This window comes from Phascolarctos cinereus, unplaced genomic scaffold (assembly GCF_003287225.1).
Source record: "Phascolarctos cinereus isolate Bilbo 61053 unplaced genomic scaffold, phaCin_HiC Scaffold_9;HRSCAF=440, whole genome shotgun sequence".
Lineage (NCBI taxonomy): Eukaryota > Metazoa > Chordata > Mammalia > Diprotodontia > Phascolarctidae > Phascolarctos > Phascolarctos cinereus.
In genome coordinates this window covers 50,694,176-50,712,897 of record NW_027556402.1, presented here as the reverse complement: position 1 = coordinate 50,712,897, position 18,722 = coordinate 50,694,176, and the positions used below count along the sequence as shown (strand labels likewise).

The 18,722-nt window shown below is 38.3% G+C and overlaps 1 protein-coding gene across 1 annotated transcript in view; it reads right to left on the bottom strand.

The window, feature by feature from the left end:
• ENPEP (glutamyl aminopeptidase) overlaps nucleotides 1–18,722 on the bottom strand; it is a 111,818-nt gene that overhangs the window by 74,407 nt on the left and 18,689 nt on the right. Inside the window, 3 exon segments of the mRNA XM_021001403.2 lie at nucleotides 5,183–5,314; nucleotides 9,346–9,423; nucleotides 9,425–9,488. Coding sequence (XP_020857062.1) covers nucleotides 5,183–5,314; nucleotides 9,346–9,423; nucleotides 9,425–9,488 — 274 coding nt within the window.

Here is an 18,722-nt window from a genome sequence, read left to right as displayed (position 1 = left end):
GTAAAACACTTTTGAGAATGAACAGGGTAAAAAGAGAGATCATAGGATAAACGGGGAAAATAGGATGGAGGGAAAGACATAGTTGTAATCTTTACTGTGAAAAAAAATTTAAATGAGTTTCTGTTAAAGACTATTCATTTCTCAAACATGTAGAAAACTGAGTCAAATTTTTAGAAATAAGAGCCATTCCTCAACTGATAAATGGTCAAAGGATATAAACAGGCAGTTTTCAGACAAAGTAATCAAAGCTATCTATAGTCATGAAAAAAATGCTCTAAATTACTATTGATGAGAGAAATGCAAATTAAAGCAACTCTGAGCTATTGCCTCACACCTGCCAGATTGGCTAATATGACAGCAAAGGAAACTGACAAATATTGGAGGAGATATGGGAAAATGAAACCACTAATGTACTATTGGTGAAGTTGTATACTAATTCAACTATTCTGGAGAGTAATTTGGAACTATACCTAAAAGGCTATAAAGCCACACATACCCTTTACCAAGCAATACCACTACTAGGTCTGTATCCCAAAAACATTTAAAAAAAAAAAGAACCTATGTGTACAAAAATATTTGTAGCATTTCTTTTAGTGGTGGCAAAGAATTGCAAATCGAGGGGATGCCCATAAATTGAAGAATGGCTGAACAAGCTGTGGTACATAATTGTGATGGATTACTATTGTACTACAAGAAATGATAAGCAAGATGACTTCAGAAAAACCTGGAAAGACTTATATGAACTGATGCCAAGTGAAGTGAGCAAAACCAGGAAAACATTGTACATAGTAACAGCGACATTGTGCAATGATCAACTGTTACAGACTTAGCTCTTCTCAGCAATACAATGATCCAAGACAATTCCAAAAGCTCATAATGGGAAACGCCATATACATCCAGAGAAAGAACTATGGAGTCTGAATGCTGATAGAAGCATAGTGTTTTCACTATTTTTTGTTGTTGTTGTTGTTGTTTCTTTCTTGTGGTTTTTCTTTTTTGTTCTGATTCTTCTTCCACAACATGACTAATGTGGAAATATGTTTAACATGAATATACATATATTTAAAAAAGCATTATTTCCCTTAAGGAGCTTCCACAGTTACAGGGGTAAGATAGTATATGTGCCAGTTTTATAGTAACACCATTTATTTAGCTAAGAAATTACATTTCCGAGTCTGAGCCTGCTGAGTATTAAGTTGTAACCTGTTAAAAGGTTTGCATGCTTTCAACATTTTTTTCTTCTTTGTTCTTTGGAAACCACTCTAGAAAGGTCTGGTACATGTCTTTAATACCATATATATTGCTTCAACATCTCCAAAGCTTTTGCTCAGTAAATTTCCATTTTTATAGAAAGGGAGAATCAAAGGTGACGCTATTCATCTTTAGCAGACAAGGCTAAAATGAAGGTAAATGACTCATGGCTAAGTGCTCTTTAAATTCCTCTGCTAGATTATAAATTCCTTGACAATGGGGCCCAGATTTACTTGAATATAATTTTCACTCAATGTAACTCCCATAACAAAGGTACCACATATCTTGTACATAATGAGTGAAAGAGAAAGTTAAGTAATCATCTCAATGAATGACCTACTCATTTTTCATTTTCTTTCCATTGCTCAGACCTAAGAATGGTCAGATGGGAGGAGAACCAAGAGAGAATGGTATCCTAAAAACCTAGAGAGAACAGAGCATCAAGGAAGAGAGGGAGATCAACAATGTAGAAGGCTGCAGAGAGGTCAAGAAGAATGAGATTCAAAAAAGGCCATTGGATTTGGCAACTAAGAGATCACTTTGGAGAGACCAATTTTGACGGAATTATGAGGTCAGAAGCAGGGTTGTAAGGATTAATAAGAGAGTGAGAGGAGAAAAAGGGGAGGCACCTATCGTAAACCTTTAAATGGATCACCAGTTGAGAAAGCCAGGATAAGTCAGCATCAACTCATGACTACAACCAGAAAACAAACCTATAAAGAATAGCACTCATGACCTGCATGAAATAATGAAGAGTGAAATGAACAGAACCAAGAGAATGTTGTATACAATAACAGTAATACTGGTCAAAGAATATCTGAGAACATCTAAGCTATTCTGAGTATTATAAATATGCAATTCAACTGCAAAGGACCTATGAAGGAAGATGCTATCCACCTCCAGAGAAAGAAAGAAAGAAGTCATAAACAGAAGTATGCAGAGTATGGTTTTACATACATACATATGTACATATATATATATATATACATATATATATACACACACACATATATACACACACACATATATATATGTATATAGGTATGTATACACACACACACACACACAAATGTCAAATGGAGGCTTTCTATAGTGCGAGGTAGGGAAGGAGGGAGGGAGACAGTTCAAAACTTAAAATGCGACAAAAAACTAATTAAATTTAATTTTTTTTAAAAAAAGAATAATACCTATGATTGATTTTAAGTAAGGAGATGTAATTTCACCTAACATCCCTCCATTTTGATTTGCAACTTCCACAATCACCATTAAACTATTACTTATTCCTATTATAAACACTTGTTGGTAACATTCTTTCTTTGTTCATTTTGTTAAGAATATTATTTTCTTTTTTTTGTTGTTGCTCAGTCATTCGGTCATGTTTGAGTCTATGTGGCCCTGTGAAAACATACTGTCTATGAGGTTTTCTTGGCAAAGATACGAGAGTGGTTTGCCATTTCTTTATCCAGTTTTATGCAGGCAGGAGTTAAGTGATTTGCCCAGGGTCACATAGTTAGGAAGTGTCCAAAGTTAGATTTGAACTCTGGTCTTTCTGGTCCCAGACATAGTGGTCTGTCCACTGTCCTTTCATATGATATACATCACCATAATTATTTCCTGTGATTTCTAAACCTTCTTTGCCTAGATTCCCAAAATAAAGTCTTCAATAGCAAACTGAAAATAATTTATAAAGAGTCCATTTCACCATAAATCCAATAGGTAATAGACATAGATGCAATGGAATTAGAGAAGAAAAAGACCTCTATCTAGCAAAGAATACACATCTGTTGTGTGCTGAAAGCCAAGAACAATCTTAAATAATGTTCTCATTGCTATATTAAGCGAGGGAAAGGTCATTGGCAATATTGGCATGACCAACACAAGGTAGAAAAGGTCTTGCTTTTCCCTGTGGTGTTTCATTTTCACACTTCACATTGATATTTACTAGGACTGCCTTTACTGGGGCTGGAGGTCATCTCAAAGTAGCACTTACCACCAGGTGAAGTACTGTAACTTGAGTGCGGACATTTGCTTATGGGAAATATGCTCACGGGAAAGCCAGCTCTGAAGGAGGCAGCTAGGTGGCTCAGTGGATAGAGCAGGCTTGGAGTCAGGAAGACCTGAATTTAAATCTAGCCTCAGACATTTAACTGGCAGCTAGGTGATGTCATAGTGCGTAGAGTGCTGGGCTTAGAGTAAAGAAGACTCATCTTCCTGAGTTCAAATCTGGTCTCATATACTTATTAGCTGTGTAACCCTGTTTGCCTTAGTTCCCTCATCTGTAAAATGAGCTAGAGAAGGAAATGGCAGTATTTTTGACAAGAAAACTCTAAATGGGGTCACAAGAGTCAGAAATGAATGAAAAGCAACAACAGGTACTGACTAGCTATGTGACCCTGGGCAAGTCATTTAACCTCTGTTTGCCTTAATCCATTGGAGAAGGAAATGGCAAATCACTCCAGTATCTTAGCCAAGAAAATCCCATGGACAGTATGGTCCACTGGGTCATGAAGAGTCAAACATGACTGAACAACAACCCGAGTAAGGACAGTTGCGCATGGCTGAAATTTGCATCAAACTGTTCTTAGGGTGTGCTATGGGGCCTCTGGATAGACCTTCTACTATGGGCTCCAAATATAAGCAATAAGGAGCAGATGATAAAATTTGGGGAAATTTGCATGACTATAACATGATTCTATGTCCTAGTTAGCAATTTGAGTCAGATTCACAAGGGGTTGGGAAATACCCTTTCTTTCCCCTCAGTGGTAGCATCTTGTTCCACGTCCAAATTTCAGAATGCTCAGCTCTAATACGATTCACTGCCTTATTCAGTAAACACTTAGTAAGCACTTCTTGTATATGAGGCATGGTACCTGGTTCCAGGGAAATCTACAAAGACACAATTTCTTCCTTTGAGAAACTTTAAATCTAATCAGAGGAGTCAAGTACACAAATAATTGTGGCACAGTGACTTAACCATGGTAAGTGTGTAATAACTGGTTTTTCACTCATACAAAGCAGAACCTAATAAGTGCAAAAGAGATGGGCACAAATGGTGCTATAAAGTTTTAGAGAAATAGGGGAAAGGATTATAATGATTCATATGAAGGCATCGTTTTATTTGAACTCTGTGGTATCTTGGAGCTAATAATTGATTTTCATTGAATTTTTAAGATTATTATTTTTCTAAGTACATGTTTGTCTGTCACATATCTATAAATTTCCAAAGGACTATGTTTGCTTCTTTTTTGCCTTTACATCACCAGTAACTAAGATAATGGCTGATACACAGAGGGCTTAACAAATGTGTGCTGATTTACGGAGTAGTGGTGGCTGTGTTATGGTCATCCTGCTCCTGGACTTCTCGCACTAGAAGCGTACTCTGCCTCTAGAATACCTTCCTCTGACTGGCTGTTTCTTCCCAAATCCTGTCCATTTTAAGGAAAGTATCCAAGCCAGCCAGATCTTTATTCCTCTTTCAGCTCCAGTCTTAACTCCTAGACTTTCTCTATCATGCCCTTCTTCCCCACCCCCAAAACAATCCCATTTTCCAGCATCCTTTTAGATGTTTATCTCTGCCAATAGAATATAAGCTCTTTGAGTGCAGAGATTGTCTTCCTCTCTCTTTGTATTTGTATTCCCAGCACTTATCACAGTACCTGGTACATAGTCAACACTTAATAAATGATTATTGAATTGATTCGATGATTTACATGTAACACTTAAGGAGTTATGGACTGTGCCCCTTGGGCTTAAACTTTGAAGAGGATTTGTCCCAGCACCAAACTCATAGACACTATTGAGTGACTAGATTTCCTGGCTCTCTGTAAATAGCTAACTCAAGGAAGAAAGGAATTAAAAGAGGAAAAAGTTAGAAAATTCTGTCCCCTAAAGCATATGTGATAACTATTAAAAGTTAAAAAATATAACTTACAGGAATTCCCCTAGCTGATGTCCTCTCCACACTCGTAAATTGATGTACAGCAAAGCACACCAGGTACGTGCTCATTGGGACAGACTTCATGAAAATGGTTTTGTTCCATTTGTCATCCACGTGCTCTGTTCTCTTTAGAAAATGAAAATTCATGTTTTATTTGTTAGTATCATCATCATTTATGCCTAGATCAGTCCAATGTTTGCCCATTTACTATATCTCTAGTGAGAAATTCCTTACCCAAGTTTAAGGGAAGAATACATGTAATAAATAAAAGATTATTGGGAATGAGATTTTTTTTAAATTGTCATATCAAGAATGAACACTACTTATGCCAAGGTGTTGTACTACTCCAAGGCAGTGGGTTCTTGAGGAAAAGTGAAATGTATGCGGGTCAAAGATTTTATTTTCTTTCTATAGACAGCAATGATGATGTGTAGGGAGCTGGCCTTGGAGTTAGGAAGAATATCTGGATTCAAGACTTGTCTCTGGACATATTTGCTCTGTGACACTACAAATCTCTTTACCTCTCAGTACGCTAAACAACTAAGACTGTAAGAGAAGGTGCCCACTTGCAGTGGTAGTTAAAATTTCTTTATCTGAGAGCTCCTGCTAGCAATGAAATTACAGGTCCACCCCTGGTCTTATAGTCCCTACCCCCCCCCCACAGAAACAGAGAGAGAGAGGACCATAATACAAAAAAAAAGACACAAAGAAGCTCCTCAATACCTATTTGTAAACTCAATTGGATTTTAGTAGAAGAATAATCAGTAATCATTTTCCTGTATGTGAAGAGCATCTTGACTCTTTCAGCCTTTGGAGATGTGGTAATCAGGGTTGTCTGGTTACCTTGGAGCTAGAGAGGAAACACCATTGCCTAACAGAGATGTAACTAGAAATTTTGTACCTGGGGCAAGTATTACAAACTATGCCCAAGGTGAGTGGCATGAGAGACCACTGGGAGAGACTTCAGACTGTGGAAGGAAATAGAGTCTCCAGGAGGCTAATGATGGGGAGGAGCATGGACTGTCTACCTCCAAGAATTGGAGAACTTCGTAATTAATTATTCTTTCTTTAAAAGTTACTGATTTCTTTTGTTTTCAAATTACCTTCATTTGCCAATATATTCCCCCCCTCCACCTCTGAGAGAGAACCATTATAACAAAGTCCTTTTTTTATGACAAAAATTAATTCAGTAAAACAAACCAACACATCAGTCTAAAATGAAAGTGTATTCAGAGTTCCACATCCATAGTCCTCCACCTCTACAAAGATACATTGCTACAGGTTTCCTTCAGGGCCAACTCTGGTTATTATAATCTTACAATATTTAATTTTGATTAAAAAAAAACTACTTTGTCTTGATAAATTTGGTACTTAGGTCAATTGTTTCTCCAACAGGTGACTTACTCAGAGCCTCATTACTGGGAAGTTAGGGCATAGGGGTAACCCCTACAGCAAACAGATATTTGGTGAGAGAGGAGTGAAAGACAGTTTGTGATAGAATTAGAATTCACTATTTCCCCTCAAAAGAGATTAGTTTTTTTCTAAAAAGCAGTAAAGCCACCCCCAGACTTGTTTGGCCCAAAGCTTCTTGGTCATGTAGGACATTAAAAAGTTCCCACCTACATGGAGTCAGTGCCCCCTCTGACTCGGTGGATGTCTGAAGACCATCCTATCACAATACTCTGCCTTACTGACCAAATGCATTTTGGAGATGAAGTTGGGTGGGGGGGAGTCAAGTTTATAGAAACTGTGTCACTATCTGTATCTTTGTTGCCTATTCTTGCTGCATTTAGGGCAAATTAAGCCTCCTTTTCTTTTTTCTTTTAAACTTTTCAATCACTTATGAGGGTCTGATTTCATCCCAATATAGAACTTGAACCAACAGGTGCTGGCATCAGACGTGTCCCTAACAGAAGGATTGAAATCAGTCCCTCAGTCTCAATCCCTGAAAGTATAATGTTAGCCCTGGAAGAGTCCTTAAGGATCATTCAGTCTAACTTCTTGGTTTCAAAAGAGACCACAGAGGAAAGGAAATGACTTGCTCAAGGTCATGAAGGAAGTCTCATTCAACTCGTAGTGATACTGAGGTAGAATCAAATGGAATCCAAATTCCCTACATTCACAGACCTCCACTGCTGGAATGAACTTCAAAATCAGCATTGTCTGTTTAGTCGGTTAGTCATGGCCAACTCTTTGTGACCCCGCATCTGAGGATCTAGAAGGCCACATGTGGCCTCAAGACTCCAGGTTCCCCACCCCTGCACCATAGTTCTCAGTGGTATGTTCTTATTCCCAATGCAGACCTTTCTCAGCCATGTTGTTGAAATTTGGGCTCCCCAAATATTGAGGGGACTCTTCCAGAGCAGAGGATCCTGGTCTCATGACTACAGAGAAATACTAAGCAGGAATAAGGGTTTGGTTTACTCATTCCTTTCAGGTGCACTCTGGCCCCCAAGCCCACCCTGCCCTACTCCTTTCCTCAGGGAAATTTTAAGCAGTTTGGGAGGACAATTTCCAGGGAAAGAAAAATCCCTGAGATGGGAAAAGACAGAGACATTCCTAGGAAAACATGGCTCTTCAACTGTGGTTTAGGGCCTCTTTCCCTAGTTTTGCCCCTTTTGAAGTTTCCCCATCCTTCAAGCCTTTATTTCAGAGCAAGGAATGCTGAGAGATGATGGAATTCCTAGGTCTAAAGAAGTATTTTACCATTTCCCAAGTGGTCTGCTACCCCAGTCTTATCAATTGCCTTCTCCACAGATTACTGGGGTAGATGCCCCTCAGATGATGTCAGTGGAGAATAAGACCACCCCCACCCCCACCCTCACGTTTTTTTTTCTTTAGTGGTGTTGGACAGTTAGTAACACAGAAGTACATGGGCATAATTTGTAAATAAATATGGCTATGCTTGGAGGTGCGTGCTCAATTTTTTTTTTTCTGATTAAAAAAGTTTGTAGAACATTGCCTTAGGGGATTAAAATCCCCTGTCAATAGTGCTTTATGCCTCCCACCCTTGGGCAAATTTCCCAGTCCTTGGGGCAATTAATTGGCTAGTAGGGACAATGCCCAATGTCCCTGTCTGTAAAATGCAGGGAGTACCAGATAACTAAATGGAGCAGATAATAGAATGTAAGCTCTTCGATGACAGAGATTGTTTTTCTACTTGTTTTGTATTTCCAGCTCTTAGCATGGTGCTTGGCATATAATAATCCTAAATAAATGCTAAGTGATAATAAATGCTAGATGAGCTTTAAGGTGCCTTTCCGTACTAAATCCTGTGTATTTATGCATTTAGATGAAGAGTTAATTCACACATGTGTGCATATATAATATACTACATGTATAGTACATGTAGTTAATCTGTAATTTTTTTAAAAGGTCCATCAATAGTAATTTGCTTTTAGACCAAGAATACTGGGTCATTGATTTTATTTTTTTCTAAAAACTCCATAATTAATTGTCAGTTAACTTTCTGTTAAGCTGGTAGAAAGGATCTTTTCAGATCAGCAAAAGAAACCCCACTGATTTAGTAGATTCTGTTGGTTCCAAAGAAACTCTCCCACATGGAGGAGGAACAGAAAAATTGTGGCTTGAGGAAGCTACTAAAACCCTAGTAAGAATAGATTGAAATCATACTGTCAGATTAAGAATTCCTCTAATGTTTTCTCTTCCTTATAAAATACTGATGTTTTAATTAATTTAACATTCATGATTTATAATATTAAGTTTTGGAGGTTCTAAGATTATAATCAAATCATTACTGCCAATGGTCCTGGAAAGACTGTGTCAATCTCCTATACTATGACTCCACTCACCATTTCTGTAACTTTCCAAACTAAAATATACCTCATTGAAATTCCCCTGCATGTGTCATCTCCCACTATTAGAATATAATCTTCTTGAGGTCAGGGGCTTCATTTTTGTATTTATATCCCTAGCGCTTAGTGGAGTATTGGGCACATAATAAAGCTTAATAAATGTCTTTTAATTAGTTATTTAATCAATTCAAGACCTAAACCAATGGAGGGAATATTCATGAATCTATGGATACATTGAAATGTTGAAGAATTTTAAAGCCCTAGCAGGCAAGGTTAGAGAACCCTCTTGGTTTGTATCCAGACTGTCTTCATGTGTAGTTTTTATTTTGTTTGCATACTCACCTCTACTGGCATATTTGAAAGTGCACTATATTCTTTTGGATGGATGATAGATATTGTGTAAGTTGCTTTTTTGTTGGGGCTCATCAAAACAAGGAAATGTTTTCCGTGCATCTGTTGGCTCGTGATCTGTAGCTGCTATGCTCCTAAGAAACAAACAACCAAAGAAAATATATGTTGACTCATCTCAAGACCCAGTGGTTCATGTCCCTAGAGAAGACAAATGACATAAGCTTTATTCTTAGGTGACTTAGTGTACTGGGTAGAGGGCAAGCCTGGAAATTAGGAAGAACTGGTTTCGAATCATAGCATTATACATAGTAAATGTGTAGCCATGGACAGAGAGTTTCCCACAATAATGAAACCAAAGATCCAGACCATTGTACCCTTAATCCTGCCCAAATGCATATCACATAACTGCCAAACTTCCAGCCCCGAACTTTCTCCTAAATTCCATTCCCATATTCCCAATAGCCTATGGACATCTCCACTCAAATGTCCTATTGGTACCTCAAACTCAATGTGGTCAAAGTTGAATTTGTCATCTCCATTCCCATATACCTCCAAAAATAGATTCTCCTCTTGCCTTTCCTATTTCAATTAATAGCACCCCCATTCTCCTAGTCATTCAGGCTCACATCCCTCATTTTGGACTGCATAATCTCATATTCAATCAGCTGCCAAGTTTTATATGTTCTACTTTCAAAGTATTTCTTACATATGCCATCTCCTTTCTCACTCCACTCTGAATTTACTGCCCATACTAGTTTTGTCAACTCCTCAAAAGTTGTTCTTCACAGGTTAAACTCTAATCTCATCTCTAATCTCATCACCATTCCTACTGACTCAAGCCTGGACTGACATCACCTCCCTCAGCTCCTCTGATTGGAGGGGTGCAGGATGGAGCACCAAATTCCCCCCAGTGCCTTCCTTTATAGAGGTCAGAAACTGGACTTTTGGGCTCTCCACTCTGCATCAGCTGCCCTGCCTGTTTTTTATTTCAACTTTGTGAAACAAGATACTCCCAAGCTAGGTAACCTTTACTCACCCCTCCACTTTCCTGTCCTCTTTTGTGTGTTGTCTCCCCCCGTTAACTGTAAACTCCTTGAGGGAAGGGGCTGTCTTTCTTTTTATTATATTCCCCAGGGCTTAAACACGGTGCCTGGCACATGGTAGACACTTAATAAATGTGCAATGGATTGGATTGGATTTCCATTCCCACTGCCATCACCCTAGTTCAGGGCATCCCCTGCTCAAAAATCTTTAATCGTTTCTCGTTTCCTACAAAATAAAAAGTAAGTTCCTCAGTTTCTTGAGCAGAGCCCTCCACAAAATCTGTGCCTCATCTCCTCATTCTCTTCTATATACTCTATATCTCCCCCAGTTTGGACTTTCTTACTGTTCCCTACACGTGCCCTGTCAATTTCTCACTAACTTCCATTTGCTTCTGCCATATTCTCTGCTTGGATTTTCCTCATATATGTCAAAATCTAATCTTCAAAGCCTTGTTCAAATACCACCTTGTTCTTTAAGTCTTTTCTGGGCCCCTCTACCCCAGGTGTAACCTATGCCTCCACCATACTCTTGTAGCACTCGGTGTCAAATGCCACAGAATTGTACTCAAGGCACTGGTGATTTTGACTTATGTCTCTTAGTAGATGGTAAATTTACTGAGAATAAAGACTGTGCCATACTTACTTCTCTATCACATATAATGTCTTACACATGTCACTGAGTTATTTTTCAGTCATGTCTGACTCTTCATGAACCCATTTGGCGTTTTCTTGGCAGAGATACTATAGTGGTTTGCCATTTCCTTCTTCAGCTTATTTTACAAATGAGGAAACTGATGAAGGTTCTACATGAGAGTTAATTGACTTGCCCATGGTCACACAGCTAGTAAGTGTTTAAGGCAAGATTTGAACTCACAACAACGAGTCTTCCTGACTCCAGGCCCAGTATTTTATCCACTACCACCTAGCAGCCCCAACTTAAACATAGTGGGTATTCAGTAAATATGTATTGGATTGCATCAAAGTTTTCTCAAAATTTTAGCTCAGAAAAGAAACAAAAGCTTTGAGAAAATCCTCAGATTAAAGTGTCTGGGGATGGTGCATAGGTAAAAGATTCATTAGGACATTATGGAGAGAGCACTGGACTTATACAATCTGGCTTCAAATTTCAATTTCATTTACCTCTGTGACACTGGGCAAATTACATAACTTGTCTAGGCCTCAATTTTCTTATTGTTAAAATTAGGAGGTTGTTTATGGTCCCTTTCAACTCTTAAATCCTAAGACATGGGAGAAGAGTGAGGGGATTCTGTTTAGTGGAAAGAATATTAGCACACCTAAGATTGAATTCCAGCTTGGATATTTATTAAATCTCTGACTTTGGGCAGACCACATATTCTCTAAAGTAGGGGTTCAGAACAAGGCCCTTTTAAAAGTCTGATGAAACCCATGGACCCCTTCTCCGAATATTTTTTAGGGCATAAAATAAAATACTAAAGTAACAAAAGGAAGTAAAATATATTGAAATACAATGATTGTTCAGTTCACAGACCTGAAATTAAATTAAAAATTCTCACTCTTTACCCTACTTTTAAGTGAGAGAATTAGACTGGCTGATTCAGGAAATCTTTTCTAGTTCTAAATCTATGAGAAGATAAACAAGCAATTGATGTCACTTGGTTGAGAAACAAGGAAAGAATCCCAAAGAAACCGAAGAGGGAGAGGCTGTCTCGAACATTCCTTAGGAGGACTGGACAGCTGTGTGCTGTCATTATATGGGAGTACATTCCATTGTCTCAGCCCCTCTCCCAAATGCCACATTCCATTTTACATGGTGCTGGGAACAAAAACCAGAGTCCACCCTATACAGAAAGCAGAGTTTGGAGCTGTCCTGCTTGTATGTTAGCCATTTGCTTTTTTTTTTTCCTAAAGTCAGAACAGAAGACCATCAGCCAGGTTTTTTTTGGCCTTCTCTGGTTTATGAATATTAAAGTATAATATTTGATGTTTCAAGCTGTGTAACTCTGGGCAAATCACTTAACCTCTGCATCCCTGAAGAATCTTCATAAATTACAGAGCAGGCACTGATTTGCTTGCATTGGTAGAGAGAATTTCCTGGTCAGGAGCTGCCTGCACTGATGAGATCCCAGGTCCAATCCAAAACACACACACACACACATACATACCGCACACAACACAAAAACATGCACACATGCACACACATCCCTAAACATATAGACACATGCACATGCACACACATGCATATGACACCACACACAAAATAGAATGTATTTTTCCCCTGAATAAATATTCAAAATGGTGTTCCATGTAAGGGAAACAAGATAGAGTACTAAAAAAAAAAAAGCAAAAGAACCAAAGGAAGGGAAAGAAGGGCCACTGTTCTCTACATTGGTGATTTGTTCTTATAGAAAACTTGTTACCTTCTTTTTTATTTAGGCAATTGGGGTTAAGTGACTTGCCCAGGGTCACAGCTATTAAGTGCTTGTGTTTGTCTGAGGCCGGATTTGAATCAGGTCCTCCTGGCTTCAGGGCCAGTGCTCTATCCACTGACCACGAGCTGCCCCAACTTTGTCCTTTCTTAAGGACTAAGGAACACACAGCCAGAAAATAATCTCTTTCCAACTTTACAATCACTTCTCAGAGGGCAAAGGTTATGCCATATATTTCCTTAGAAGTCAGAATGGGTTATGTATTAGTACTGGATGCCCAGTAGAAACATAGTAAAATTGTGTTGAATTTAACTGTAAATATTTACACTTCAAAAAATTTATTTATATTGATAAATTCAGTTATGGTGGCATAGTAACACATGTTGCTACATGCCTAGAAGGCTTTCTCTTCTCATCTCCACCCACTGGCTTCCCTGGTTTTCTTTAGCTCCAGCAAAAATCTCATCTTCTACAGGAAGCATTTCCAGCCCCTCTTAAATTTAGTGCCTTCTGTCAAGAAATTATTTTTTATTTATCCTGTATGTAGCTTGTTCGTAAATGTTTGTTTGCTTGTTATCTCTCCCATTTGATTTTGAGCTCTTTGAGACTAGGGACTATCTTTTGCCTCTTTCTCTATCCCCAGTGTTTATCACACAGTACTTGTTTAATAAATGCTTATGACTGGTTGATATATTAACAGATATGATACCACCTCAGAGTCAGGAAGACATACATACACACATGTATATACATATGTATATGTGTATGCACATGTGCATATATATGCGATACATGTGCAGCATATATGTGCCTGCATTTGTCTCTATATAGATAGATATCACTCTTGTTTTTCAATATCATACAAAAATGCTAGCTATAGCACTAAGACAAGAAAAAGAAATTGAAGGAATAAATATAGGCAATGAGGAAATAAGCTATAATTTTTTGTAGATAACATGATACATAGTATACTTATGTTGCTATATATATATATTTGTATACACACACAGACACATATACTTAGATACATAGTATACATATATTGCTGTGTATATGTATGTATTTGTATATACATAGACATATATAGCTTGTGACCTTGTTGTCTAAGACTTTTTTTTTTCATTTACGTCTGACTCTTCATGACCCTATTTGGGGTTCTCTTGGCAGAGACACTGGAGCAGTTTGCCATTTCCTTCTCCAGCTCATTTTACACATGAGGAAACTGAGGCAAACAGGGTTAAGTGACTTGCCCAGGGCCACATACTTAATCTCTGAGGCCAGATTTGAACTCAGGAAGATGAGTCTTCTTGAATACAGGCCTGATACTCTCTGCACTGAGCCACTTAGCTGTTCCTGTCTCTAAGACTATAAGTTGCCAATCAAGTATTTCTCTACATCAGTAGTGAGACTTTCCTCACTGAGAGTCCCCCATGCCAAGGAATTCAGAAGTCTGAACAACAATAAAAAATTATGTTTTAGAATCTTTTCTCAGCCATGCCCCAGAAATAACAAACATATTCATAAACTGGGCTGTTTGTCCCTTTTCAACCCTTCCTTCAGACACAGCATCTGCTGATTCTGTTTGTGACTTCTAACAGTTCTGCTAGTGGGCTGAAGGTGATGGCAGCCTAAACGGAGGTGACTGTCTCTGCAGATTGTTACCAAGGGAAAGCAGGTACGAGAATGCAAAAGGCTCAAGGTCAAGGCTACGTACAATGAAGGAATGCATTTTGCTTGACTATGCAGATCTGATGTAAAGCTTTTGTTGTTGTTTTTCTGGCAATGAGGGGAAAGTGGGAAGGAAAATAAATAATTATGTTCATTAAAAAAATAAATTAAAAAACCCAAAACAGTAGTTGCTGACGAAATGGAAGAAAAGAAGTTATCAATATCCTTAAAAAGTTCTCAGCTTGGGGCAGCTAGGTGGCACAGTGCATAGAGCACTGGCCTTGGAGTCAGGAGGACCCGAGTTCAAAGCCAGCCTCAGACACATAACACTCACTAGCTGTGTGACTCTGGCCAAGTCATTTAACCCCAACTGCCCTCACAAAAAGAAAAAAAAGTTCTCAGCTCTATCCTGAAAAAGAAGCAGACATAATGGGTCAGTGTCAGAAAGACTTGGAATCAAGTCCCATCCTGGTGCACGGTGCTTTGACATTGGGTAAGTTCTTGAGCATCTCAGTGGCCCAGGCAACTCTTTCAGGAGATAAATTGGAGAGTAGATTTCAATATGCATTTGTAGAAGTTTCCTCCCCAGAAAACGCTATCCACAAAGAAGAAAGAACTGTGGCATTTGAATGCAGATCGAAGCACACTATTTGCTACTTTTTTTCTTCTGTTTATTTTGTTTCCTCCTTCTGGTGGTTCCTCCTATTGGTTCTAATTCTTACTTACAACATCACTCATGTGAAAATATGTTTAATGGGAATGTATATGTAGAGCCTATATCAGATTGTGCGCCATCTTGGGGAGGGAGGGGGACAAAAATTTTAAACTCAAAAGCTTATGGAAGTAATTGTTGATAATGCAAAATAAATCAATAAAATAAAAAGAAAAGGAAAGGGGGGGGGGAAGAAGTTTCCTCCCCAGAATACTAATGACACAGTTCCAAACCAAAATCACCACCACCACCACCCCAACCTGCCAGAGAATATGCCTTCCTCAAGCCAAGAGAATTAGAGGGGCTTTCTTCTCAGTCCCTTTCTCACTTTCACTCTCCAAGGTGAGATCTTGATGGATTCAAGAAGAGAATTGATTTCATTCCCCTCTGAAAGAGGTAGAAGAAAGGTAGGAAAAGTAGCACAGTGCATTGGGCACTAGGTGTAGAGTGAGGAAGACCTGAGCTCCAATTTGACCTAAGCCCTTATTCACAGTACGACCTTGGGCAAGTCACCTAATCTCTTCCTTGCCTCAGCCTCCTCAACTGTGAAATGGAGAAGATGACATCGTCTTTCTCACAAAGTTGTTTTGAGATATATAAATATATGTAATAAATCATATAATGATAATATCAAATAAGAGTATTTGTAAAGCACTTCGCACACAGTGTCTGGTACATGTACAAATATTTATTCCCTTCACTTAGGGCCTGATGGCAAGAATGTCTGATAATGTGAATGCTCAGTCTATTCTGCCCACACCTTGCCCTATGATGTTCCCAAGGAAGCCTATACATCTCAGTTTACACATATGTAGCAGCAGAGTGGGTGCCTTAAGACTTTTTCTCCAGGTTACACATTCTGAACTGCAAAAGAACCTAGAGGTTACCTAGTCCCACAGGCCAAGTTTCTCCCCTGACCTGAAGGCACCCAGCCTTTCTAATCTTGTCAAACCTCTCTATCTTGTGTGATTATTTTGATTTAAAACTGGCAATTCTGCAGACCTGTCATAGGTAAAGTGGCATATATATCTACTCACCTGACTAAGAGGAGAATTGATTTTATTTCACATAATTGTTACAGGTCATGAGTTCATTATCCTTTTAAAATGTTTTATTAATGGGACAGCTAGGTGGTGCAGTGAATAAAACTCTGGCCTTGGAGTCAGGAGGACCTGAGTTCAAATTTGACCTCAGACACATGACACTTACTAGCTGTGCGACTCTGGGCAAGTCACTTAACTCTGATTGCCTCACTGCCCCCCCCCAAAAAAAGGCAAAAAGGAGAATGTTTTATTCATATCTTTTTCTTTTCTTTTCTTTTAGTTTGTTTGCTGTTGTCGAGTTATTTCAGTTGTGCCCAACTCTTCATGACCCCTTTGTAGGGATGTCTTGGCAGAGATACTGGAGTGGTTTGCCATTTCCTTCTCCAGACCATTTTGTCAAGACATCACCCTTGTAATGTCATTAGTCCTCCAATAAAACTGAGGAATGAGAAAGCTAAGCTAAGTGACTTGCCCAGAGTCACATAGCTAGTAAGTACCAGAGGCCAGATTTGAACTCAGAAAGATAATTTTTCCTAATTCCAAGCCCAGTGCACTATCCACTGTGCCACCTAGCTTCCCCTTTTTTGTTTTATATTACTGTAACTTTCCTAACCATTCTTATAACCCCACACCAGTAAGGATAGTAAAACAAAACAAACAGACACATTGACCCACTACTAGGCATATACCCCAAGGAGGAGAAAGAAAGAAAGAAAGAAAGAAAGAAAGAAAGAAAGAAAGAAAGAAAGAAAGAAAGAAAGAAAGAAAGAAAGAAAGAAAGAAAGAAAGAAAGAAAGAAAGAAAGAAAGAAAGAAAGAAAGAAAGAGAAAGAAAGGAAGGAAGGAAGGAAGGAAGGAAGGAAGGAAGGAAGGAAGGAAGGAAGGAAGGAAGGAAGGAGGGAGGGAGGGAGGGAGGGAGGGAAGGAGGGAAGGAGGGAAGGAGGGAAGGAGGGAAGGAGGGAAGGAAGGAAGGAAGGAAGGAAGGAAGGAAGGAAGGAAGGAAGGAAGGAAGGAAGGAAGGAAGGAAGGAAGGAAGGAAGGAAAGACCCCTAAGACAACAAAGTATTCGTAGTGGCAGTCTATGGTTCCAAAGAACTAGATGCCCACTGACGGGTCTCCAGTCTGGATTCCTCATGCACAACACTCCATCATCTCCAAACAACTGGCATTTTCACCAGCTGTCCCCCATAATTGGATCTCTTCTCTCTATTCATCTCCATCTTCTGGCTTCCTTCACTCTCAGACAAACTTTCTCCTACTGTGAGAAGCGTTTTCCAGTCCTCAGTGTTCTTCCAATGTGATTATTGCCAATTTATCCTATATATATATCTTACTTGTACAAAGTTTTGGGGTTTTTGACTTTTGTTTTTGTTTTGTTTTGTCTATTGTCTCTCCCATGAGGTCCTCCTTTTGCCTTTCTTTATATCCCCAGCACTTAACTTAATCCTCAGTCTGGCACAGAGTAGACCATAGGTGGGGAACCTGCGGCCTTGAGGCCACATGTGGCCCTCTAGGTCCTCAAGCACAGCGCCCTGAATCCAAACTTCACAGAACAAATCCCTTTAATAAAAGTATTTGTTCTGTAAAACTTAGACTCAGTCAAAAGGCCACATCCAAGGACCTAGAATGCCACATGTGACCTCAAGGCCACAGTTCCCCACCCCTGGAGTAAACATTTAACAAAGAGATTATGAGTGATTTATTTATTAATACTTATTTATGAAGAATATATTAAATATAATATATTATTAATACCTATGTTACTAATAATTAACAAACACTTAAGGGTGATATTTATTCATCTTATATATTATATATTACATATATCATTAACACTTATAAATACTTAAGCATGACCTTTATTAATAATTATTTATTATGCATAACACATTATTAATACTTATGTTACTAATAATAAATATTTATTAATAGTTATTATATTATATGTTACATATAATATATTATCAAAACTTATATTACTAATACTAATACTTGACATTTAATACTTGATATTTACTATATTATTAATTATTATATTATTAATACTTAATAAAAACTTATGAGTGACATCATTGTGGTATCTGAATGTGATGGAATATCACTATTCTGTAAGAAACAAAAACTATACAGAAAACAGGTTCCAACAAAGTAACTGTAGCAGAGTAAAGAGGAACACAGAAAGCAATCTGCGCAGTGTTCACTACAATGTAAAAAAAAACCAACCAATTCAAACTGAATGCTAAGAAATTGTCATAACCAACCTTGGCCTCAAGGAAGAGAAATGCAAATGGACTTGTGTTCCTTCTTTGCAGAGGTGGGGGACTATGGATGTCTAACTCTGAATACAATGCTTGAATTGCTTAATACTATTGCTCATTTGCTGAACTCTTTTTTTTATTCTTTATTAGAAGAGATTGTTCTTTGGCAGAAGAGGAAAGAGTTTGGGAATATTGGGAAATGAAATAATGTTATTATAATAATATATATTAATAATA